The sequence below is a fragment of the Perissodus microlepis genome, chromosome 9, assembly GCF_051167445.1.
Source record: "Perissodus microlepis isolate ML-2025 ecotype Zambia chromosome 9, ASM5116744v1, whole genome shotgun sequence".
Classification (NCBI taxonomy): Eukaryota; Metazoa; Chordata; class Actinopteri; order Cichliformes; family Cichlidae; genus Perissodus; species Perissodus microlepis.
In genome coordinates this window covers 2,217,522-2,240,641 of record NC_140469.1, presented here as the reverse complement: position 1 = coordinate 2,240,641, position 23,120 = coordinate 2,217,522, and the positions used below count along the sequence as shown (strand labels likewise).

At 43.5% G+C, this 23,120-nt stretch overlaps 3 protein-coding genes across 5 annotated transcripts; 1 reads left to right on the top strand and 2 right to left on the bottom strand.

The window, feature by feature from the left end:
* Window positions 1-60: 60 nt before the first annotated feature.
* On the bottom strand, window positions 61-13,721 carry ift74 (intraflagellar transport 74). The gene is made up of 20 exons (XM_084938742.1): window positions 13,541-13,721; window positions 12,642-12,781; window positions 11,984-12,125; window positions 11,843-11,891; window positions 11,510-11,608; window positions 11,300-11,360; window positions 10,948-11,007; window positions 10,792-10,853; window positions 3,531-3,669; window positions 3,362-3,424; window positions 3,122-3,265; window positions 2,514-2,554; window positions 2,355-2,434; window positions 2,224-2,277; window positions 1,648-1,745; window positions 1,449-1,575; window positions 1,144-1,307; window positions 861-986; window positions 670-730; window positions 61-383 (listed from the first exon to the last, which is right to left on the bottom strand). Exons 2-20 carry the CDS (start codon window positions 12,768-12,770, stop codon window positions 268-270), a joined length of 1,815 nt encoding a protein of 604 aa, XP_084794868.1. The 5' UTR covers window positions 12,771-12,781; window positions 13,541-13,721; the 3' UTR covers window positions 61-267.
* On the top strand, window positions 7,045-10,797 carry LOC146379869 (leucine-rich repeat-containing protein 19-like). The gene is made up of 6 exons (XM_084938743.1): window positions 7,045-7,153; window positions 7,252-7,502; window positions 7,715-7,826; window positions 8,005-8,095; window positions 9,305-9,508; window positions 9,607-10,797. The coding sequence occupies exons 1-6, from the start codon at window positions 7,067-7,069 to the stop codon at window positions 9,918-9,920; spliced, it is 1,059 nt and encodes a 352-aa protein (XP_084794869.1). The 5' UTR covers window positions 7,045-7,066; the 3' UTR covers window positions 9,921-10,797.
* A 3,487-nt stretch (window positions 13,722-17,208) lies between the features above and the next one.
* On the bottom strand, window positions 17,209-22,202 carry aoc1 (amine oxidase copper containing 1). 3 transcript variants are annotated; one of them, XM_084938737.1, is made up of 6 exons: window positions 22,107-22,202; window positions 21,761-21,882; window positions 20,021-21,559; window positions 19,242-19,530; window positions 18,630-18,762; window positions 17,209-18,144 (listed from the first exon to the last, which is right to left on the bottom strand). In XM_084938737.1, exons 3-6 carry the CDS (start codon window positions 21,555-21,557, stop codon window positions 17,875-17,877), a joined length of 2,229 nt encoding a protein of 742 aa, XP_084794863.1. In that variant the 5' UTR covers window positions 21,558-21,559; window positions 21,761-21,882; window positions 22,107-22,202; the 3' UTR covers window positions 17,209-17,874. The 3 variants fall into 3 exon arrangements, with proteins under 3 accessions (XP_084794863.1, XP_084794864.1, XP_084794862.1); XM_084938738.1 differs by lacking the exon at window positions 22,107-22,202 and having other exon boundaries at window positions 21,761-21,963; XM_084938736.1 differs by lacking the exons at window positions 21,761-21,882; window positions 22,107-22,202 and having other exon boundaries at window positions 20,021-21,587.
* Window positions 22,203-23,120: the final 918 nt, after the last annotated feature.

The window sequence follows — 23,120 nt, the reverse complement described above, 5'->3', positions numbered from 1 at the left end:
ATGTCTCCATCTCTCAGTTAATTGTAGTATGTATTTTTTTCTTTTGCAATAAACAGACAGTACCTATGAAACACGTTTATTTAAATTAGCTCGCCATTTTACATTTACATCTCTACTTAAAGCTACTGTCAGAAAGCAGCACAATCTCTCTGCCTTTGAATGACTGAAAAGGTATTTGGGTATAAACACTCAACACATTTTGCTTTTAATGACCATGAGCCTGTCAGAAAGCTTCATCTGGAACCAAATGAATAAAGCCTTTTGTTTTTAACTCATGTTGTTCTGCAGCAACTCTATGAGGCTCTTGTTGTAATCGACCACCTGTTGGGAGACGCTCTTGGCAACTGAGCCGTAGTCGCTCTCCTGGGATTTGGAGGCGATGACTGACGCTGCAGTTAAGGAAAAATCACTGAGCTCACAGAACTGGTGTCCCAGGGACCAGAGGTTTATAGAAGACAGAAATCGGGCGTCTTTTCGAGAGCTGGAAAATAAAAATAAATGTATGCACACATCTGACAAGTACTGCTCCTTTAATTACCTCCAAAAGCTACCAAAGCTGTAAAGAACTGATCCTAGTGTTACAAAGTTTAAAAAGCTCACTGGATGCCGGAGACTGAATAGAGGGCTTCTAGTGTGGATGAATTCATACGTCATATTTCTAAAGGATACATTCTTTCATCACAAAATTGTTCTGCTCCAGGTGCTGCCATTTCCTCTCCAGGTTAGCCAGCTAACGTTCAGACACATAAAGCAACACAAAACACAAGACTGCTGTGAGCTGAAGACGGGAAGGCAGGTGGTGAGGAGGGAGCTGAGTCAGAAGAGTCAGTCTGTTTCCCGTGTACCAAAACACGACTAACCTGAGCGTGAGTCTCATTTTCTTGCAGTTTGGTCTTCAGGGCTTCATATTTCTGGTTCATCTCCTCCAGCAGCTGTCCAAATGCATCTCGACGCTGAGTCAGCGACACCTGCTCCTCCTGCAGCCTCTGCAGCACACGGAGAGAAAACAAAGTATAGTCAGTTCATTTTTTAAAACGGAGCTCCATTATTGATCTCCAGTATGGAAGCTCTCGGGGACAGTGGTGAGAAAGAACTCCCTTTTAACAGGAAGAGACCTTCAGCACAAAAAGAGTTTGCAGTTACCTTCTTCTTCTCCTCAGCTGTGAGCCTGAGGGTGTCCAGGTCCCTGTAGGTATGCAGCTCAGACTGCATGGTGCTGACACGCTCCTGCAGGGTGCTCAGCTCACCTGTGATCTTCCCCTCCAGCTGCTGCACCTTCTCCAGGTCCTGCTGCAGGCGCTGGGACTCTGTGCAGGGGCAGAGAAGGGGCTTTGTTCAGTGCTCGTGTTGTCGGGACATAAATGTTCCAGACTTAGTTTAAGGTTAGAAATAAATTAATGTGATCTCTTTAGAAGTGAGAGAAACCCGACTGTGTGTGTGTCACCCACCTGTCGTCAGTCCTCTAGCGGTGCTCTCTGACTGGACCACCTCGGTCTCCTTGCTTACCAGCACTTCCTGCATGTCCCTCAGCTCACTGGCTGTCACTGTATCCACCTGACGGAGCCGCAACATGTTCTACAAAAACATGCACAGTTAGTGCAGTGGACCACGCTGTGTTTGTCCTCCCATTTCATCAGTGCTCCTCACCCTGCTGCAGTGCTCCAGGAGTGAGACAATGTTCTCCTGGCCCTGCTTTAGTCTCTCCTCCTCCTGAGCCCTGGACTCCTCAAATGACTCGAGGAACCCTGAGAAGAGGACAGAGGTTATATCCATGCGCTGCTAAAATGTGGAGCTGGGACAGTAGGTTCCCTCTACTTCCTCCTAATAGTGGAAATCAAACTGCTGTGTTTTGGTGACTCCTAACTGTCATCGATTAGGCTTCATGCTTTCACATACAGTGTTTGCATCAGCCCCAACATTCCCAAATGTGGGATCGTCAGTGTTGATTAAACAGATTAACAAATACATGCCTGTCTGCCTGCATCTGCTCAACTACTCTGCCCCACAGTCCAAGACATCAAGATGCAGTTTGTGTGTCTGTCAGTCGCCTGTGACGCTGACCGACTGACCGTCTCCTCTCAGTCTCTCCGTTAACTGTTGTATGTGTTCATTTTTTCTTTTGCAATAAACGGACACAGTACGTAAGAAATGTTCTCGAAACACCTTGAATTTAAATGAGCTCGATTGTCTATGTCACAAGTGTTCAGTTCGACTGGGACTCACGGTCGATCTCCTCTTCCTTCCTCTTCAGCTCTTTGTATTTTTGTTGACACTCGCCTGTGGAAATGTTCAGAATATTGAAATCACATCAAATGTGATTCAGATTTAGATTCCATCCTCATCCTGTGGGTTACCCTGAGCTGCTTCTGAGTCCTGCTCCAGGTGTCGGATCTCCTCTGTGATTTGTCTTGTCCTGTCCCGTATCTCCGTAAGCCTGAGTACACACAATATACACATATTCTTACACACACACAGAAGTGACGAGTATCTAAGTACTTGTAACGAGTACATACTGCCTCTCCATGCTGGCTATTTCCTGGTTGTCCTCTTTCACCTGGAAAACAGAAGCACAGCTTCAGTCTTTGGTTTTTCACGTCTCCTAACATGAAGCTTCAGGAACTCTGCTCACTGCTGTTTACAATCCATTCATCAGTTTGGTAGTTTGACCACATGATGGTGCTGTTGACTTACTCTCTGAATCAATGCACACGTTTAAGATGAAGAACAGCCCTACTGTACATTACCACAGCAACCTGGGTTAGCATTAGATAATCTAAACTTCGGTGTTATTAAGTTTACTTAATCAGAGAACATCGGAGAACAAAATAAAGTACCAGGACCCAAATATCGCAGCTATAGTTGCTTTTTAATGCTGAAAGAGGGTTTTTTGCCGGTGCAGACCCTGAATGTGTGGAGGCAGTGAACGCTGAGGAACCGAATCCCTCAACATGACTAAAACTACTCAACCAGACTGAAACTGAATTCATGTGATATCCTTGTAAAAGCCCGTTTCAGGAACACAAACAAATCTATTTCCTGTTTGTAAAAGTTTCTGTGATATTTCATCAAATCCCTCCCGTCCTCTCTGATGTAGCAATGACCGATAAGCCAGCGCGCACACCTGCTTAAATAACTTCTCTCTCTCTTCCTGGGGTGAACCCAGGCTCTTCTGCTCCGCCTCCATCGTGTCTCGTTTGGCCTCCAGCGCTGATAAGGTCTCATGAAGCCGAACCATCTCCTGCTTTATCTGAGAGTGGGACAGCTCCTGCAACGAGGATCGTTCACGTAAAACACCTGCTGCTGCTGACGCAGCCATGCCGTTCCTCCACCTCGATCACACCGTCCCCTCCACCCGACTCACTGCTTCATAGTCCTCCTTCCTCGTTATTAGCACGTCCAGCTCCTCCTGGAGAACAGTCAGCTCCTGCAAAACAAAAGAATCAGCTGAGTACATGCCAGAGTGAGATTTCATCATGCCAGCAGCTGACATGAACCAATCTCCTCTTTCCCCATAACAACTACAGCTTCACCTGCAGCAGTTCCTCATTAGTGGTTGTCATGGTGAAATATTTCTCTTGCTTTGCTGCCGGCATTGCTTGGACGACTTCATCAGCAACGCGCCTCTCTCTCCTGATCTCCTCCTCGAGGGCCCTGATTGCCTCCTCTCTCCTGCAGAGCAAACAGATGAGACAGAGTGGACAGAGTGCATGCAGACAGATAAAGGATGCCAAAGAGTTTGCAGTTCAATAACAGCCCACATCAGCTGACACGCTTCTACGCATCAGCTAACATCGGGTCAGGCTATCTAAGCTGCTTAAGTTGTGGCACATGCACAAGCTGCTTTGCAACCCACCTCCTCAGGTTCCTCTGTGTCTATGGAGGCCCTGACTGAACACTGGACAAGCAAAACGTTCCACATGAAAAATAAGGCAAAGCAGATGAAGAAAGGATTTCTTTGTATCGAAAAAAAATTGTTGTTGTTTCTTAAATTAATTTTCATTCTTTACTACACCAACCAACGACAAACGGAGACAGAATCAAGCAGCTGCGGTCAAAGCTTCCTCCTGTTTCCTGCTCAGCTACATCACAGGACTGAAGCATAACTATGATCTGAAGCCGGCCGCATCAGTGAAACGCCTCTTTCTCTGAGATATTTTAACATAAAAACACAAATGCAATTCAATAATACATCTCAGTACATCTTTGCACTTAAACTGTAAGAAACAAATAAGCTTTTTTTTTTTATTTTGGGGCCTTTTTAGCCCTTATTCCATAGAGACATGAGGGTGTGTGTGTGGGGGGGGGGGGGACATGCAGCAAAGGCTTAGCGCGGCTCGGACTCAAACCCGGGCCTACCGCTCTCCGGCCACACGCCGTATGATCTCCTGATCATCCCACTGAGCTAAACCACAAATATGTTAAATTAGGTTCTGTGTTGTGCAGACTGTCCTGCTGACAAAAATGAACATTTTTGTCCTTTTTCTGTTTTTGTTTATGGTGAATCGAATATAAAAATGATACATTTCTATAGTAGACTTTGCCTGCCAGTGAAAAACGAGGAACTTTCTGCCATTTATTGGTTTATCTACGACTTATTTACTTTAGTACAGTACGTGGTCATGGAGCACGTCTTCACCGTAGAAGATTTATGACCTCCTTCACATTTTCCACAGTGGGCCAGACTGAAGACTTGAGGGCTGATCCTGGCCCATGGGCCTTATGTTTGACACCCCTGCTCTGGGACTGGTGGAGGAAGACTACAGCACAAAACTCTTGAATAAACATTCACATCATGCGGTTACACTTGAACCTAACCCCTGTGATGTAGATCAGCTCCTCCAGTCTCAACATTCCCTCCTCTGTGCTGAAACCAGACTTTCCCAGAGACGGTGCAGTCGGGCTGCAATGCAGCTCCAGCTTTCTTCCCATCACATTTACATCAGTCTCTACTTCAGTGGAAGAGTAGGAATGTGGGAATTCTTGTTCAGCTGTCATGCACTTTTCTTGATTTTCCTCACAGGTATGTAACCCAGTCTGCTGCTGCTGCCGGTGTGCCTGCTCACTTTCACAGTACTATTAATCATTACAATGTTTACAATAGTTTGCAAATGTTGATAAAATATTTTACAATATCAAGAATGTGAGTACACGCACTTGGGTTTGCCGTGTCCACACAGGCGCACAGGTATGTTTGCTGAGACGAAGCAGCAGCAACACTGGCCTCACTTTCACGTCCTTTCTTTCATCTTCTACCTGCTTTTCATCCACTTTTTCTTTTCTCTGTCTGATCTTTCACACTCTTCTCCTTACTTTATGCTTTCTTTTCCATTCAGCCTTCATCTCTCCGTAAGAAGAGGTTGTTAAAAAGAACTAAAATGCTTGTCATTAATCATATTCAGTCATTTGCAGTATTATACCTTGAACTAGTTCACATATATATTTAGATGAGCCATTTCCAACAGTAACCTAAGAGATACTTGTAGGCAGAAGAAGGAAGACAGCAAAGATGGGAGGACCAACTTGATCAATCATAAACAGTTAGCACAGAGTGCACACTTGTTTTACAAGGAACAAAGGTCACTCGGTACGCTGACTGCGTGAGAGTAACACAGGACTAAAGGTTCACCTTAGTGCGTGTAGACGAACAGGTAAGATTCTTCTGCTACTTTTCATTAGTAAAAGATGATTACACAACAAGTATAAAGAGAAACAGTGTGAAAACCAGACAGGAACTGTGAGATGCAGATGTGCGAGGTTAGTCAGCAGACACATTCCTACACGTGTCCTTTAAAAGAAGACGTGCGCTGAAGTTTCTTTTCTCTGTAAGACACTCCAGCATCAGTGTGCACTCACTCACTAACACAGTGCTTTATCTCTACTGTACTCTGACCTCGGGCTTATGCTGCAAAGTGCCCGATTTCTCAGTTCACTGCACATACAAAGAATTCACATAGAAATATGAGGGCATAATGTTTTCTGTTAATGGAGTCCAACGCTGTGTCGTATATTTAAAGAGGAACATGACGTGCAATGATGGGTAATGTTTTTTATCCTCAGCTTAGATGGCTTAATAGCTCCCGACTCTAAAGGGTGTTTTCATCAGATTCTGAACAGTTTTTTTCCTTCTGCTCTTTGTGATGTCAGTGAGAACAGATACAGTCATGTCAGCGAGCTGCGCTCCGCCTACCTGCTGTTTGAATCAAACACTTTAAACAAAATGTTGTAAAGCCTCAAGCTGCCTTTTACACTGTCACCATCCTGCTGTTTGGTAACAGGCACACACGGACGTTGTGGTAAAGTTTTATCCTCCTTTTTGATTCTAAGGGGCCATCATTGAAAATCAGTGTAGTCTTGTTTTCATGTGAAACTGAGACCATCAGCTTATCGTGAAAGTGATAATAAGGTCAGTGATCAACAGACCCAAGCGCTGTTTTACTGTCGCCATATATTAGACTTTCTGCAGCACCCCCTGCTGGCCATTACTTAGAATGCACATTTATGGCACTTTGTATCACTCGTGGCATTTGTGAGTATTTGTCCTCATGACATGCTGTGCTTAGTGTAAACATTGGCCAATACTTATTTACAAAATCTTGTCTCACACTTTTAACCCCTGCACTCTTTTCACAGCATACACTGATATTTTTCATCTCTTTGTGGTCTTCAGGTGCTACTGTGTCACGCAACCTTGTTTTTAAGAGGCACAGCCAATCCAAAGAACGCTGGCTTAAAGGGGGAGGAGCTAAACATGTATTTCAGAAAATACATTTTACTGACAGGCTAAATGATTTTTTTTTTTTTAACAGTAACTTATGCAAACCTTGTGTATAAATGGAGTTGATGTTAGTCAGATTATTTTAGTCCAACTACATAATTTGCAACCAATTGGGCTTCGTCGATATCTGTGCCGTAGTAACGCTTTTTCAATCAAAAAGCTGAATTCTACCAGGCAAAAAATGAATTAATTACTGGTTTTCTTAAGAGCCCAGATAAAACAAATGAGCGTGTTTTCTCTGTCACGTGTTGGTTACAGGACTTTGTATCCATTTCCTTTCAGTGTGGTGTGATGGAGAGGTGCTGGCAGCCTCTCCTCCTGCTGTGGCTCACTGCAGGGCTAGTGAAAAGTAATGAGACAGTGAAAGACGGTGAAACCGTAAGAAAAGTTCTGGCCTTTAACACCATTTTGCTCCAGCTGTCTATTTCTATATTTTTCCAGTTTTCTATAACAATTGTTCCTGTTCCACCCATCAGCTGACAGCAAACTTCATCAGCAAACATCTTCAAGTCATCCCTCAAAACTCTCAAAATGTAAATGTTACCAAACTGATGATTGAAGGGAACCTAATTACTCTGAATGACACGGACCAGCAAGCACTAGCTAGCTATCCCAGCCTGGTAGAGCTTCACTTGGATGCTAACTGGATCACTGCTATTCCAGCCAAATACTTCTCTGTGGTACCAAACCTCAGAGTGCTGTCTCTCACCAGAAACAACATCAGCAGGTCAGTAGGCTAGCAAAAGTCTAACTTCTAACTAAATGCTAATTAGCTGCTTTAAGTATACTGTGTGTTAAACACCAACCATTAAACTGGTTTGATTTTGATATTGGTGGATACTTGCTAAAACCTACTACTGTTGCATGTTAGTAATATATCCAAGTACAGTGTGGTATGTAATCAAGTGTAATATAATTCTGCTGTGCTGTTTTTTGTAGCCTTGACCCTCAGGCTTTCAGTGACCTGGATGTCCTGACAGAGTTGGACCTGACCCACAACTTGCTAACAAGCCTCCCTGCACAGCTGATCAGTGGGCTGAACAAGTTACAGGTAAAACGAGCATTTCAAAAAGAATCTGCTAACTTAGAGTTTAGTTATAACTAATCTAGACATGACATACATAAAGAAATGCATGCATGTGTATGGGGATTTAGGGCTGCACACGTAAGTGTTTCCTGTACAGGATGTGTTATTATTTCATTTACCTCGCTCTGTCTGGTCCCATCAGGTACTGAACCTACAGGGAAACCCCTGGAATTGTTCCTGTCCACTGCTGACCATCATTGGACAGATCGATGCAGCAAATGTTACCATGGGTAGTAATTTTCATCACACAGTTTTAAATGTTGGCTGACCTGTGACCCTTTCTGGGAGCTAATGAGTCAATTACAGCAGTTTGAAAACTATAAACACTGCTCAAAAAAAGAAAGGAACACAAACACAGTTCATGAGTGTGCTGAGGACACGTGACACATGTGAAAGGGTCTGGAGCAGCTGTAGAGAACGTTATGCTGCCTGTAACATCGTTCAGCATGACCAGATTGGTGGTGGGTCAGGAACGGCACCTGGCTGATATCAGGGATCGGGACAACAGACCGGCTGCATCATTGCTTCACTTTTATTTGCGTTGCGTCTTTGAATTCGGGCCTCTCTAGGTTGATCATTTTCATTCCCATCTTTTCGTTCCTAAAACATTCCCCGGTCCATATCAGTATCCAGCATGGCTTTCCCCCCACTGAGACCGGTATGTGTTCAAAGTGTTCCTGAACTTTCTTTGAGCAGTGGATCTTTATTTGAAGGAAATTTAGTAGACACGGAGTATCTTGCTTGAATCTGCAGTGGCACATTTTTACTTACAATCTATGAGCCATGTAAGAGACTCGCACAGCTGGTATGGAGGTTTTATTTGAACCTTATTTGAAAGATTATTGGCAACTGATGTTACTGGAAGCCAGATTTACCTAAAGAACCTAAAGCTCACACAGCTGATCAACACATAAGAACACCCGGTGCTTTCGTCTGCTTCCTTTTAAACTGCAGACAGGTGATGTGGTGACACTTTGGTGATGGTTACCATAAAGCCGTACCATAAAAAGAGCAGCATATATGCAGGAGAGCACCCACCATATATAACCTGGTTCCCATATAGAGTTGAATGCTCTGCCTTAGTGAGCAAAAAATGTCTACTGGGGAAACTGAGCGATGGTCTGGTTACTTACTTAAAGGAAAATGTTGTTGCTGGTAGCTTGATTATTAAATCATATGTCCCATGTTGCAAATTTCAGTGATTCTCTTGGATCAATCAGTGAACTACATTATTTTCACATCATTCTTAAAGATTTATCCCAGTATTATAGCCAAAAGTACTACTTTGAATGAAAACAAGTACAAGTAGAGACAAGTAGGAGTGTAGTATACAGAGATAATGAGGCCAGTGTTTAAAATCCCTTTCTATGTGAAGAAACTGTTCTCTAACTTCAGTAACTTAAAGAGCATGTACTGAAGGAAATGGTGTGTGGCTGCAGGAGGACCACAGGCCATCTGTGCATCTCCAGCAGAGCAGGCTGGACGAGATCTTCTTAATGCTGCAGCACTGTGCTCCACATTATTACCCACCGTCACTCCAGACCCTCAGAAACCAAAAACACCGGTCCACCCTCAACAGACGTCGGGCCCGTCAGTTATTATGACGACCACACAGTCAACCGGTCAGAACAACAGCATCAGCAAAGGTACGACATCGAGAGCTGCAGATCATTTTCTCCACTTAAATATGTGGACGCACAAATGCAAGCTTATAACCTCGTCTCCATCCTCAAACCCAAACTAGACCCGACACCTGCGCTCAGCAACACGTGGAAATTCACAGCATCCGTCGCAATCTTGGCAGTAGCGACCTCCATGCTCATCGTGTGTGCCGTCAAGGGGCCGTCCTGGTACAAGCTCTTCCACAACTACAGGCATCGGCAGTTACAACAAGAAGTCGAGGAGGGCGACGAGGATTTTGTGTCAACAGAGTTCTCAGCGACGGGAAGACACCCGACCCATCAAACATTCAGCTTTGAACAAATGAACAGACAGATAGACGAGGAGCAGGAGGAGCAGGAGTACTTTGAGGATCCATATATCAGGAGAGAAGAGTGACATGCGCGAGGAGAAACGACGATGATAAGAAACCAAACCACAAACACAATACAATCCATTCAGTGGCAACCTTGCTGTTTGATAAACACCGCTGAGTATTATCATTTCACGGGTCACAAAATCACTCATAAGGCTCTTATTGTGTGAGAGTTGTACTGTTGGTTATTGGAGGAGCTTCTTTGCAACATCTCACAAATGCAGGCTCTTAACTCCACGACCTGCATTGTTGTTCCATTAGTACACTGTTGTCAGCTACGAGGAGTCTGCAACAATCCTAACTCCACTTTTTGACCACTAGAAGAACAATATTCAAGTACGAACACTTCCTGTAATCTGAGCCATTAGTGTTAGTGTGTGAGCGCCCAGTTAGATCGACAGCTTTATCCTTGTTTGCACGGCACTAGAACGATGAAGTCACATGGTTTACAAGAGTTTTTACCTCTAGTGGCACTAAAGAGGTGTCTTCATGACTCGACAACACCAGCAGCAATGTGCAGTGTTATACAAACCTCAATTTACGGTGGTTTGAAAACAGTTTGCAAGTGTTTCAGATAAAAACACTCCACGTGTTTGTTTGCTCACGGATCTACACGGCATTTATTTTTATTAAGAAAACTCCACTGCTGCTTCATCTTTACATAACAAGCAGTTTCCTGTTGTGTTTGTGTTCAAAAGTCTCATACCTGCACATATCTGATTCTTTTTAAATACTGTTTTATGACTCACATGAAAACTAGCCATCAGGCTAAATTAAATAATGTCCTAGTACTTCATTCTGAAAATGATACTTCACAAAATAAGAAAGTGTATTTGTGAACATAAAACTGTCTAATGGAGACATAAGTGTCTTTATGAGAACACGTGCACTTACTCTCTCCTCTCAGTGAAGATGTTATCGATGCTTTCTGCCTCGCTGTCATTCTCGGCTTTCAACTAAACACAAGATCAAAAAGTTAAAGGGAGAATTTTTCACTATATTTCCAGTTCATGAAAAAACCCTTTTATATTGTTTTGATGGATTACTTACTATGTTGTAGTCGTTGATCATTTCTTCCATCTCTGTGTTGGTGTTGAGCTTGTCCACAAGCTGGAAACACAAATAAAAAATACAAAAGTGAAGTAAAAACGAGTCCAGTGTTTAACGCATTCACTGAAAACTGGAAACACAACCTCACCAGTATAAAGGTTTTAAATGTGCAGTTGCTCTCAAACATAACATCTTAACACCTGCAATCAAATATTTACTGTCCCTGAAGTGGGAAGTTTACATCGTCTATTTTAAGTCATCATGGCCGACTGCTTAAGCTAGACATTCCTCAACAACACAGTGAAAAAGTGGATACAATCTTTCAGTGTTTAACAACATTGTTGCTGTTTACCATATTGTAGTCAGCAAGCTGGCCTTGCATATCCTTAATCTCAGCAGCGAGGCCTTCAGCTCTGCAGCAGACACACATCACGGGGTTACAATGTGGGGACATTATACAGTGTTCATCTGGATTCACTGGATTTCATATAACTATAACTGTTAAAGGACGTGAATGAAGACAGAAACTTGGTCATAAAAGAAGAAGAAGAACACCACCCACCTCTTCTCATAAGAGAGATAGACGGAGTTCTCCTGGTTGTAGCTCTCAATCTCTTTGTGCAGTCTGCTGGTCTCTGTGGTCAACTCGTTGATCTTACTCCTGACAGAAGAACAAATTTCACATCGATAGAATTTTTCACGAGCAGCGTAAAAAGATCACATTTGTATCTATGGTGAAAATAGAAATACATTTTAACTCAAGACCAACTCTAAGAAATGTGAATGTGCTCAGTATGTTTGCATCTTTTGTGAAGTGATCTAGCTGGCCTATGGTTTATGCACTCCTTTACTTTGACATAAGTAGTTACTGTTAATGCCAGTGAGTATGTGTTACCTGAGAAGACCCAAGTAGTAGGACTTGTCCAAAATTTGTCTCTGAGGTCCTTTGGTAAAGGAAATGTGGGAGGGAGGTCACAGGTTTATTTATATATTAAACAGAAACACAATCAGAAAAATATCCAAGAAGAAAACATACCTTTCATGCCAGTTTTCATCCCACTGAGCCCCTGCTGGGTGACCGGCCTCTCAGTCACTTTGATCTGTGCTGTCAGGACTCCGGGGGAGGCGACGGGGATGCCACCCCTCAAACCTGGATGAGCACTGGTCCCTGGAACCATCTGGAAGAGGAAATGCAGTGCCTTAGTTGTGGCTGTCACAAAATTGCATTTTCACTCTGAAATTATTTTAGCTGAAAGAATTCACAGTGACAATATTATCACGATATCTAAAGGAAATCTGACAATAACCATGTTACTCTCTCTAAACCTCATACTCATCTTTTTTCTCATATTAGATACAACACACATGTAGGGAGGGGAAAACAGAGTCTGTACTCAGAACTGCACACAAGATTACAAAAGAAGCATGATGCATTGAAAATGCATTATAAGCACAATGTCCATTTTATTTTTGGTCTTTTTTCTTGCCAAAACTGGTATATAGTGTTACACATAGGCTCAGTAAAACCTGGCACTCATTTCTTGGGCGCGCAGAAACACACAGAATCAGCACAACTGTGGCTTTATAAATGTTAAGACCACAACATCATCAGCAAACAATTTTATTTTTTCAGACTGAACATAACACACTCAATATCTCAAAGCTATAGCGTATCCATGCTGCTGATGGCTTACCCCAGTTGCAACACGCATAGCTGTAGGAGGAGGCTGGATAGCTGTAGGGGGTCTCCCAGCACCAGGGACCACAGATCCGCTGCGGCTCATCGGCCGGCCCATGCTGGACGGAGGCCGCTGGCTTGCCATGATGCCTAAAACTGGTGGACACACAAACAGGAACACCGAGTAACAAATCAGACACGTGGAGCTGCTGGCTGGATTGAGCCATTTTTATGTTATTTCCTATATTTTTAACTTTGTAATTTATTGTATTATTTATTTTAGTTCAGTCTGTTACGGTTCCTGTTGCCTTGGAGCAACAGTAACCACATCATTTCCAGATGCTGTTACAGTTCGGTGCTTGTTGGTGAAATAAAAGGGCCACACTTGAAGACACTAAAGAATAACCTTTAACCCTGTGGTGCTCGTTAATTCATATACTGACATTTTCCACTTGAGTAGATTTTACGAGCACAACAGATCAGGCGGTCACGTGATTAGGAGTAGTAGCGAAAGGCTGAAAGCAATAAAGGAACTGATTTGTACCTCACAGTAACACAGAGCTTGTAAAGGAAATAAAGATGTGCACACTGCTAAAAAGAGGGAAGAAGCTCCTCGGGGTGATTAAACCAAACTGCTAAATAAGAACAAATGTCACATGTTTACTTTGATTTAGAAACATGATTTGTTTCGTGCGTGTGTGCACAAACACTGCATCAACGCTGCACTGACATTACACTGACCCGCATCGCTGTAACGGCAGCTGTGCATCGTTATGACAGCGTAGTCTGTTAAAACCTTTTGAAGCTTCGTTCGGCTATTGCTAACTTGTTAGCTGACACTTTTTCGCTTAGCTTCGTTTACGAAAGCTTCGGTAGACGTCCCGGCGTTAGCCGTGAGATAACGCAGCTTCTTACCTGAAAATGGTCTCTCTGCGGTCTGTTTTATACGCCTGTATAACTTCCAGTCGAAGCAGGCGTGCGGCGGGTTACCTGAAAAGAGAAATAAACGAAAAAGAAGGAAACGCTAGCTGGAAGAAAGTCAGCGGCTCGAGATGATGTTGACGTTACCCCAGTAACCATCTTCTTCTGCACCTGAAATGGGAACAATGCAGGTTGGAGAATGTACGTCTGCCCCCCACCGACCAACAGGGGCACTACATGAGGTTCCAGTCTATCTGTACGCCGAAACACACAAACAAAGCAACTGTAGCTGTATTCTTTGTACTGCCTCTCACATATCTCTATGAGAAAAGACTGAGAAACTAGTTGTTTCTTCTGTATTATCCCAATTTCATGGAGAGGTGAAGGATGTGACTGAACATCACCTTTATCTGACAGCCAATAAGAGCAGTCAATCAGGAAGTGCAACGCTCTATTTCACAGAACATTAGGTTAGGGAGGAACATTACACCTCAGCCTTGTTGCTTCATTGGTAAGGGAGGAGTAAATGTGTGAAATGCACTTCACACACGTACACACACGCACAGTTTATTTCTAGTTTTCGTTTGTTATGACCGTCCACAGTCTGACAGCTCCGGTCTCAGCTGATTTCCAGCTCCCCCTCCGCTCCTCTCCCGTCTCACTATAAAAGGGGAAGGAAACCATCATCAGTCCAAACGCCATCAGCTGTTCTCACCTGCGTCTCCAGCACTGGCCCGTTGAGCTCACGGCACTACTCCTCCCCTGCAGCCGCGCCCGGGACCACACCTCCGCCACAAAATGGTTGATGGTTCTATAGTGTTTTTCTTTATATAGTATGCCTCATTCACCCATTCAACACCCATCCATACAAGCGCTTTTTTCTGTTCTTTTGAAGATGATGATGATGATGATGATGGTGATGAAGCCTTTATTTGCCTGCAGCGAAATTGGACCTCTTCCAACCATGCATACATTACACAAACATCACATTGGGGAGACAGGTCAGAACAGGTAAGGTATAGAAAAACAGGAGAGGAGAAAAAAAGAGAACTGAGCTCCTGATAGGGGATCAGTATGAGAACAGAAAACATGAATCTTCACACCGTGACACCATGAAAACACGTGACAAGCAACAGGGTTGGGTGAGTAGGGCTAGAGTAAGCCAATGTAGACAGCAGCATCGAGTCGTGGCATCTCTGCCCAGGTCCAGCTGACCCGCCGTCTGCATCAGATGGGGCCAAGCATCAGGGCGTTTGGAATAGGGAAGGGAGTGAGTGTGCATCTGTGTCAGTGTACACGTGTATGTGTGCGTGTGTGTGTGTGTGTGTGTGTATCCTGTGTTCAACTTGAGGGAGAGTGTCCTTTCACCCGGTTGAGCAAAAGTCAGCAGTCCTTCAGCCAAACCAGGTGTCCTTGAAGGATCGGGTCAGAGAGACTAAACATAGTCCGGTTATCAGGGACAAGAATTTGTTGTTCAGGAGCTGCATGAGTGAGGGAGATGATTGTTTGGGTTAATGCGGAAACCAGGTCTAACTATTTCCCATTGCAAAGCCGTGAGCTTCTGCAAGATCTTCCCATATGGTGTTCCATAAACACAGTGTGAGTACTCACAGCTTGCCCATCGTCAATCATGTCGGCGAGCCTAGTGGGGGTTTTGGAAAGCTGTAACCGCCTTCTTTGTTCTTCGATAAGCCAGGTCAGAGGCAGCTCCGATCAGCCAGAGCTCTGTTATCATGGTTCATAACGGTAGCTCTCGTTCAGTGTCCTCCATCGAGAGTGTCTCCAAGCACACGAACTGACCATCGAGTATCCGGCAGCAAATGTCTCTGCAGGACAATCAGGGCTCCCCCGAGCCCAAGCTTCTCATCGAGAGTGGAGTGTGTAACATTTACATTCAAATGATAGCATCGGGGTTCGGTATCTTGCCTAAGGAAACTTCGACATGCGGACTGGAGCAGCCAGGGATCAAACCGCCAACGTTCCGATGAGTAGATGACCTGCTCTACTTCCTGGTCGACATCCTGGTCAACTCAGAGGCAACAGAACAGGATTGTGTGATGGACTTCATCTGCGTAGATTATGTATGAAGTGCTCGATGCTAAATACCTAAATGTGATGAATACAAACCCTCCAAGATGAAAGACAAGTTACAGATTTCATCTGCTTTCCGCATGGAACACAGAAAGGACAGAAATTAAACCGATCTAGATTTTTAGATCTGTTCTTTGTGCCAAACGGGATGTAACTGTGCGATCAGTGAGTGATCAACAGGAAGGAGCGTAATTCCTGTGCGGCGCTGTCCTGACTGAATCTGATCCATAGCATCATGTCAACATATAATCTTTCAACACATGATGTACTCACCTGTACAAGTTATCTTTTCCACTGAATGTTCTGATTATATTCTGTGACCACAGCAGGTCGATAACAGAACAATTTATTCTGTGCTTGTTATTCTTCTTGGTCAAAAGGCACAGAGACTGCTGTTGCACATCTGGCTCCTTTGCAAAAGCAAATTAAAACCTCACAAAACCTCAAATTTACATAACAGCCATGAAGAACTAAGGGAATCTCAAAAGCAAAAGTGGGTCCCAAAGGGATCTGCATGCATGCTCGAACAACAAAGATTAACACAACGTTTAATCTTCTGGAAGGTCACAGGAACACACAACGTCCTGTAAACAACCAAAGGCCTCTGATGGATGATGGCAAAGATCACAGGGCTGTGTCAACAAATGTTTTTTCTGGACAGATGAGACCAAAAAATGAGAATCATGATGTTATGAGAGAGGAAAAAACAGGATAAACGTTGAAATGCAAGAAATCAGAGATAAGATAAGAAGTTTGGGCTTTATGCCTCATCTGGGTCAGCATTTTGATCCAACCCCGACGTCATGATTCTAGTGAAGCAGAACAACTATTCAAGAAACCACTAGATGGCAACAGGTCAGCATCTCCCTCTCTGTGTTAAACGACAGTAATGAGAGTTTTTATTCTCAGCAACTAATACTTTACTTATTGTTGTAATAAAGAAACAAAATATATGTCACATTTCTCCTCATCGTTTCCTTTTTGTTGGCTTCCCTTCAAGGTATTAAAATTCAGATTGACCCTTTGTTTACAGTAACGTGGTATTTCATATAGAGATTTTAGCACAGATGGGTCTTGTATAACTGTACTTTCAGAAAGAAAAAGGAACAAAGAAAGCATAAATTTTACATGAGGAATGTGTGAAATCAAATTTCACACTGTTATGGTTCAGTACTGCAGATGTTATAGCTGTCATTGCTATGGGGATAGCTGTAGGAATGCTTGTTCCTCTGTCCCCTTCTCTAATGCTGTCCACAGCTTTCACACTCGTCCCTCCTTTACCGTGTGCCCTGTTAAACATCAGCACACACACATTAAATGTTTTCTCTTTTTTTTCCTTTTCAAATGCAAAAATCCTCACGACAGTTGTCTGGATACCTTTTCCCAAAACTAAAACCACAGTTTACCTTTCAGACAAACGCATTTTGATACTTTTTAATATATCAAACATGACAATGGATACAATTGTTGGATACAATGGATACAACAATGGATACAAATCTTGGATACAATGGATACAACAAAAGTCGCCGTGATTTGGCGCTACATAAATAAAATTGAATTGAATTGAATTGAGTTTTAACATCTGTTTTTATTGGTTTCTCTTGAGTGTAAACAGTTTGAATCAAAATGAAATCAAACACAATATGATTTAAACAAGTTTTATGTAGCACTTTTTAAATGCCATAACACAAGGCCAACGCATTTACATGTGCTGCTGATACTTGTGCACTGTATGGAAAGCCAGGTTCCCAAGGGCAACGCCGCAGCTAGGTGGTATCCCACACTGTTTGCCGGGAACGATCTGGAATCAGGCTGTTTGCTTTCTGGGGCCTTTTGTCTTTCAGCAAAAACATTCCCGACATGGGGGCAAGCAGAGCACGCTGAGGGGGCAGCAGTTTAGACCAAGCAGGGCGGATACAGGGCATCCAGCATCCTGGATACCCGCTGCTGCTAAACCTCATCCATGGCGACGCATCGGAGGATTATCAGCGCTCTCGAGGCTCAGCTTCTACACCACTGCCGTATTACATGAGTGGGTCGAGCTGGTGTTATACATACTTTAATATTTAGCTCATTTGTTCTTCATTTGAAACAGTAAAAAACAAGACTGCATGAAACACAGAATCGAATTTAAGTGCCACTTTTATAATCTGGCAACAAATTACTGTGACTACATGTACATTTATGCAATTGTTTCAGTTTTCTTTAATAAAGATGATATGTGTCAACCACTTTTAGACTCCTGCATAAGTGCCGTTGTAGAAGAAAGGCTGATCTGTCACACAGTGACCTATGACCTCAGGTGTCCATCTCTGGATCTTGGGCTTGCCGTCTTGGCCTGGCCGGACAATGACAGTGCTTCTGGACGCCACGGAAGGGTCTTCATTGAAGAAGTTGAAAGGCCTGAGAAAGAAGCCCACGGCATTTCCCGGAGTTGCAGTGTTGGGGATGTCCTCTGAGTGAGGCACATGTAGGAAACCCACTGTCACCCAGGCTACCAGGTCCTGCATGCAGAAGAGTAAACACGACCGTGGAATTTTTACTATAGTGCTCAGATTAGCTGTTTTTTATCTACTTAAAGGCCAAACGAAAGAACATGTGTCATTCTTGAGTTACTGTGATGATGAATGAAAAGAGAAACGTTAAACTAACGACATAAACTCTTAGAAGGACGCTGTCCATCAGTGTATTGTGACTCATTACATAGTTACTCTCTGAAACCAGTAAAAACAGGATGTGAATTACATTTGAGATAGGTGACTGTATCGGTTAAGCTACTGGAGCTTGCTAAACCTGTTAGCGAGCACTGAGATGTGTTTGTCCTAAAAAAGTAGATTTAAACAACATTATTGATGTTGGCTTTTTCTGTGGAATATATTTCAGGTTTATTTTCAATGAGAAAGCTCTCAGTTTAACTTCATGCTGAGGTTAGCACAGTGTGGAAATATGGGACAATAAGGTATAGGTGGATCGAGGTTTGCTACTGCACCTGATTGACTATGTCCTCGTTGTTGCGGATGTAGTCCTCAAAGGACACAGCAGGTTCCCATGGGTCATTCTGGGTGTATATGCTGCTGCTGGTAGCTTCGCTATCCTTATGACGTGTCACAGCCAGAGGATATCTAGGCGGAAACATTTCACCAGGAAACATTTGTCTGTCATTCTGACAGATGACAGGTGAAGAAAACATTGTGCTGTGAGCACCTACATGTATGAACTTGTAGTAATGTCTGCAAGAGTGGTACGTTTTTATATTTGCATGTTAAAGGAGTCACAGATGTGGATTTGGGAGTATCATACAGCGAGTTAGATGAATGCCAAGTATGTGAGTTCAGCACGAAGATGCACAGTGGCTACATTCAGAGCATTTCCACCAGGAGGAAATAATGAGTATTTTTCTCATTATCAACATAAAGACCAAGTGGGAAAGTACGATGGCCTCATTCATACACTGTGATGAATGATTTCACCTGTATCAGCACATCTGCCTGGCTCATCAATTCATTTATAACATCTTTATGGTTTTTTCAAGTTGTTTTTATGCATAGAAATGGCTGCCACGAATAACTGATTATACCTAGTCAAGGAAACAACATTTTACCTGGACCAGCTGATGCCATTCTCCTCTCTCCAGCCTCTCGGGAGGACACTGTGTGCATGTGAGTTAAACTGAATCCGGTAGCCCTTCTGGTGGCCCCATTTATTCTTCTTATTGGGGTTGTAGAAGTGCACGTAGCGGGGAAACTTTTTGCCAAAGCGGAAGGCGGCCGATCGCTCGGTCCTGTGTTCTGTCCTGTGGAGCTTGGACTGGACGATGAAATGCTTTGGGCTCCACGGATTTGTGAAGTTCACAAATTTGAGATCCAGGGTCTCAAAGCTGTTTTCTCGACCTGAGAGGGGAAAGAGCTGTCAGGAGAGTCTGGTCTGGTGATGCCTCTACAAAAATATTGATTTTGCATGAGAAATCTCTAGGTGTAACAGAGTTGTCCACATCAATACAAGATGTTGTTAGTTATTCACTTAAACGTGTCGCGTAGCCAAGATCAAATGTTGTTTCCAGTTGTTTCCTTTTCAGCTGGGTAAAGTCCACAAAGCCTATTTATCTGGCACGGCATCTGTAAAAGGCTTAGTCATAGCTCAGAGAGAGGTGCCTTTTTGCCATTATCAGTGAACTGAGGCCACATTGTGCTGTGTGTGTTAGAATAATAAAGCCAAACAACTTCACAAAGCATCTTGTTCTCTTAATTCTCAGCATTTATTTTCATTTCTGTATTTGAGCAGTGTCTATGGGGGTGTGCAAGAAAAAAGAGAATGTGTTTATGCTTAAATTAGTTGCAGGATAGACAGAAAAAAATCACGTGACTTCACTATGATACTCACCATCAATATCCAGGTCCACTTTATAATGGATGAGGTGTGTGTGCAGGTTACCCAGCACGTAGTTGTACACCTTTGAACCATAGTGAAGGCCGTTAGGTGTAAAGAAAGTGGCGTGGATGTATCCAGTAGCACTGACCTTCACTTCGACCACCCCATTCGGGTAGAAGAGGAAGTCCCAGATATAATCATAGTTGTAAACTGTTGAGGTTGTCCGCAGCACGAGCACAGTGTTTTCCAGCCCTCCAAAGAAATTATAGCCCCCCTGAAAGTCGGAATTAAAATGCCTCCTCAGAGGCATTGCCATTGTCATCTCAAAAATACAGAGAGCGTTCTTATGGCGCACAGGTTTGTCTGTATCAAAGTAGTGGTAAAGGTCAATAAAAGTGGCAATTTCTGGGCAGTCAATTCCTGGTGCCAGCTCAAAAGTCGAGGTGCCCATTGCCCAACCTGCATCGATGTACTTTGTTTGCATGGCTGCAGGAGTATCACCAGCATAGAAGGCTATAGCTTCTTGGAGGCTGATCTCATAGGCGATTCTTTCTCCGTTGAAACGGAGATCAAAGACTTGCAGCCCAGCAGATGAGCGGACTCGATATGCAAAAGACCATCCTGCATATTCAACAAAGTTGCGATCGATGTGGTAGCGATGCCCCTGAGGCTCAACGAGCTTTGGCCCATGGATATTCGTGGGAGTGTTGATCTGACCGCGAGGTATGTAGGTAGAGTAAAAGTCGTCATCGCTGTGATCAGGTAGTTTCAGCTTTTCCACTTCCCCTGATTCATACTTTTCTACCAGTTCCTCGACGCTGTCAAAATACACGCTGTTGTACCAAACCTTTTCAACAGTCCACTTTTCCGGATCCAGGTCCTGGTGGTTGACGAGTACCTCAAATCCAATTGGGTGGATGAAATAACCTTCCACAAACTTCTGCAACATGATCCAGGTTCTCCTCTCCCCTGGATCCAGCCCGCGAGGGGCTATGTCTGAGAACGTCAGGCAACGGTTAGAGCAGTTGCTATAAGAAAACCCTCCTGTGGTCTCAAACAGGAGTTTGTGAGCTTTGTTTGTGATCTTCTTGAGGATGTCATTGATATGGTCATACTCTACCACAGTAATAGGTCTGGACTCAAACGTTACGGGCTTTGCCCCTTTGAAAGTCTTGACTTCGTGAGATGTTGGGGACGGCAGAGGACTGACAATATACTCGGTAATGTTGGGCTGGGCCTGGTTTCCAAACTGGATAATGACCCGAGCTTGGCGTGGGGGTTTGGCGTGTCCACGGTCCAGAGCTCTTAGGGCCTCATGCTTCTTGGGTAAATGGAGTTCCATCAGTAGGATACTGTTCTTATTCAGAGCCCTGCTACGAGCGTTAGTAAGCCCCATCTCTGGAATACCGTGCAGGTAGGCCCGCACAGCTTTCATCTCGTGCACCGTGAGGTCAGCAAATATGGGCGCACCATGATGAGCCCATTCTCTGGATCTGGAAGCAATGCAACCAGCCAAGCACACGAGCTGCAGCAGGCAGAGAGACTTCATGGCTGTAAGGGCAAGATGGTGAGGCTCCATTAGAGATTTTACAGGTCTTACAGCAAATCATGTATGCAGTGGCAGCTTCATTTCTCCTTATCCACACTCTAATAACTTTTCTTTTATAGCTCTTGTGTATATTTGCAATGAGCAGAAAGACAAAGCAGAGTACCGTACTCCCCAACAGAATGCAAAAGAAAAGCCTTTCTCACCTTGATTCCTCTTCTTCTCTTCACAGCTGGATAAGGCAGTTCTCCCTCATTCACGCTAACTGTATCAGCCCCAGTTGCAACACACTGCTGTCCCTCCCTCCGTTCGCCCTGCCTAGTTTATGCTGCACACAAAACAGAAACAGCAGCATTGAGTGCTCTTTCAAAGGACACTGACAAATCAGTGCTTATTTAAATATCAAAATTCCCATTAAGTCACTCGTGCTTGTGCTTGCATAATGGAGTTTATGTAACAGTGCGACAAGTGACGCGTGGAGTAGATTCTTGCTTCCTTGGAAACCATTTGCAGCCTCATATCAAGGAAAAAGAAATAAATCAGCGACAGTACCTGTAGTCCTGCTCCTGATGTAAGGCGAGGCTGTACAGTCCGTCCCTCTGCTTCAGCAAATGATCGCGTCAGTGTACCGTTAATAATCTTTAACCTCTGATTTTGCAGTGAAAGAGGCTGATTGGCTGACAGCGGGTTGTAAATGTGATTCTTTAAATAATTGATCCTTCAAAGGCAAGGTAAGCACCTTGCAATAACAAGGAAATTCATGGTGCTTTGGACGAGGACGAGAAACATAAAGGACACACGAAAGGCACATAAAGAAAAACTGAAGGTGAAGAGACTGAAAAGACAAACAGTACAGAGCGAGGGTCTTTAATGTCACGAGCATTCTTGTGGCAGAGTTCTGAATTAACTGCAGCTGGATGTTATTCTTTTGCGAGAGGCCTGTAAAAATGTTCTCACTTGATATGAAGGAATTTGAAGGGTTTGTGAAATCCTGCTTAGATATACAGGACATGGTTTGGTGAAGGAGAGCCACTTCATCACCACTAAATAAATAGCTAGTATGACAGGGATACAAAACATATTCCAATGTTGTCAGAAGATTAAAGATTATAACAAATTCTTCACTTATCTGGCAGCTACGTGACATCAGTGCAGGGAGCACAGCTTTGAAAACTGGAAAATCCCAAATTTGCCATGGGATTAATGTACATTGTTGTTGCATCGCACAGGGGAAAACGTGTACACTTTGTGGTGTCGTTTGCCCGGCGTTCGCCTCTTTCGTTATAACATTGCAGACAATGGTTTTTGACTGATGTTTCACAACTTGCAAATCATTTATTGAGAGGTGGACTTTATCCTTTAACTTTCTCTCAAGTGGCCGACGCTCGAGCTAGAGTGAAAGGTAAAAAAGTTGAATCGCCCTTTGCTAAAATGAAAAATATTTTATCAACCGTCTCCTTTGCAGCAGCATGTTTTATGTTATTTGGAATTTCCCACACTTGTACAAATATATCTACATACTGAACGTTGTCCAACAGTTTAGTCATTCTTATCTTATCACATTTG

Bases quoted from the DNA above. Each gene is read 5' to 3' on its own strand.
- aoc1 (XM_084938736.1), bottom strand. From the start codon at position 21,587: ATGGAGCCTCACCATCTTGCCCTTACAGCCATGAAGTCTCTCTGCCTG. The intron at 19,531-20,020 runs GTGAGTATCATA...TTCCCCTCTCAG, and splicing joins AGTGGACCTGGATATTGATG to GTCGAGAAAACAGCTTTGAG. The intron at 18,145-18,629 runs GTGCAGTAGCAA...TTCTGCATGCAG, and splicing joins ACGAGGACATAGTCAATCAG to GACCTGGTAGCCTGGGTGAC.
- LOC146379869 (XM_084938743.1), top strand. From the start codon at position 7,067: ATGGAGAGGTGCTGGCAGCCTCTCCTCCTGCTGTGGCTCACTGCAGGG. The intron at 7,154-7,251 runs GTAAGAAAAGTT...TCCACCCATCAG, and splicing joins CAGTGAAAGACGGTGAAACC to CTGACAGCAAACTTCATCAG. The intron at 7,827-8,004 runs GTAAAACGAGCA...TGGTCCCATCAG, and splicing joins GTGGGCTGAACAAGTTACAG to GTACTGAACCTACAGGGAAA.
- ift74 (XM_084938742.1), bottom strand. From the start codon at position 12,770: ATGGCAAGCCAGCGGCCTCCGTCCAGCATGGGCCGGCCGATGAGCCGC. The intron at 3,266-3,361 runs GTGAGTCGGGTG...TCCTCGTTGCAG, and splicing joins GGAAGGAGGACTATGAAGCA to GAGCTGTCCCACTCTCAGAT. The intron at 384-669 runs GTATCCTTTAGA...CTGCAGCGTCAG, and splicing joins CAATTTTGTGATGAAAGAAT to TCATCGCCTCCAAATCCCAG.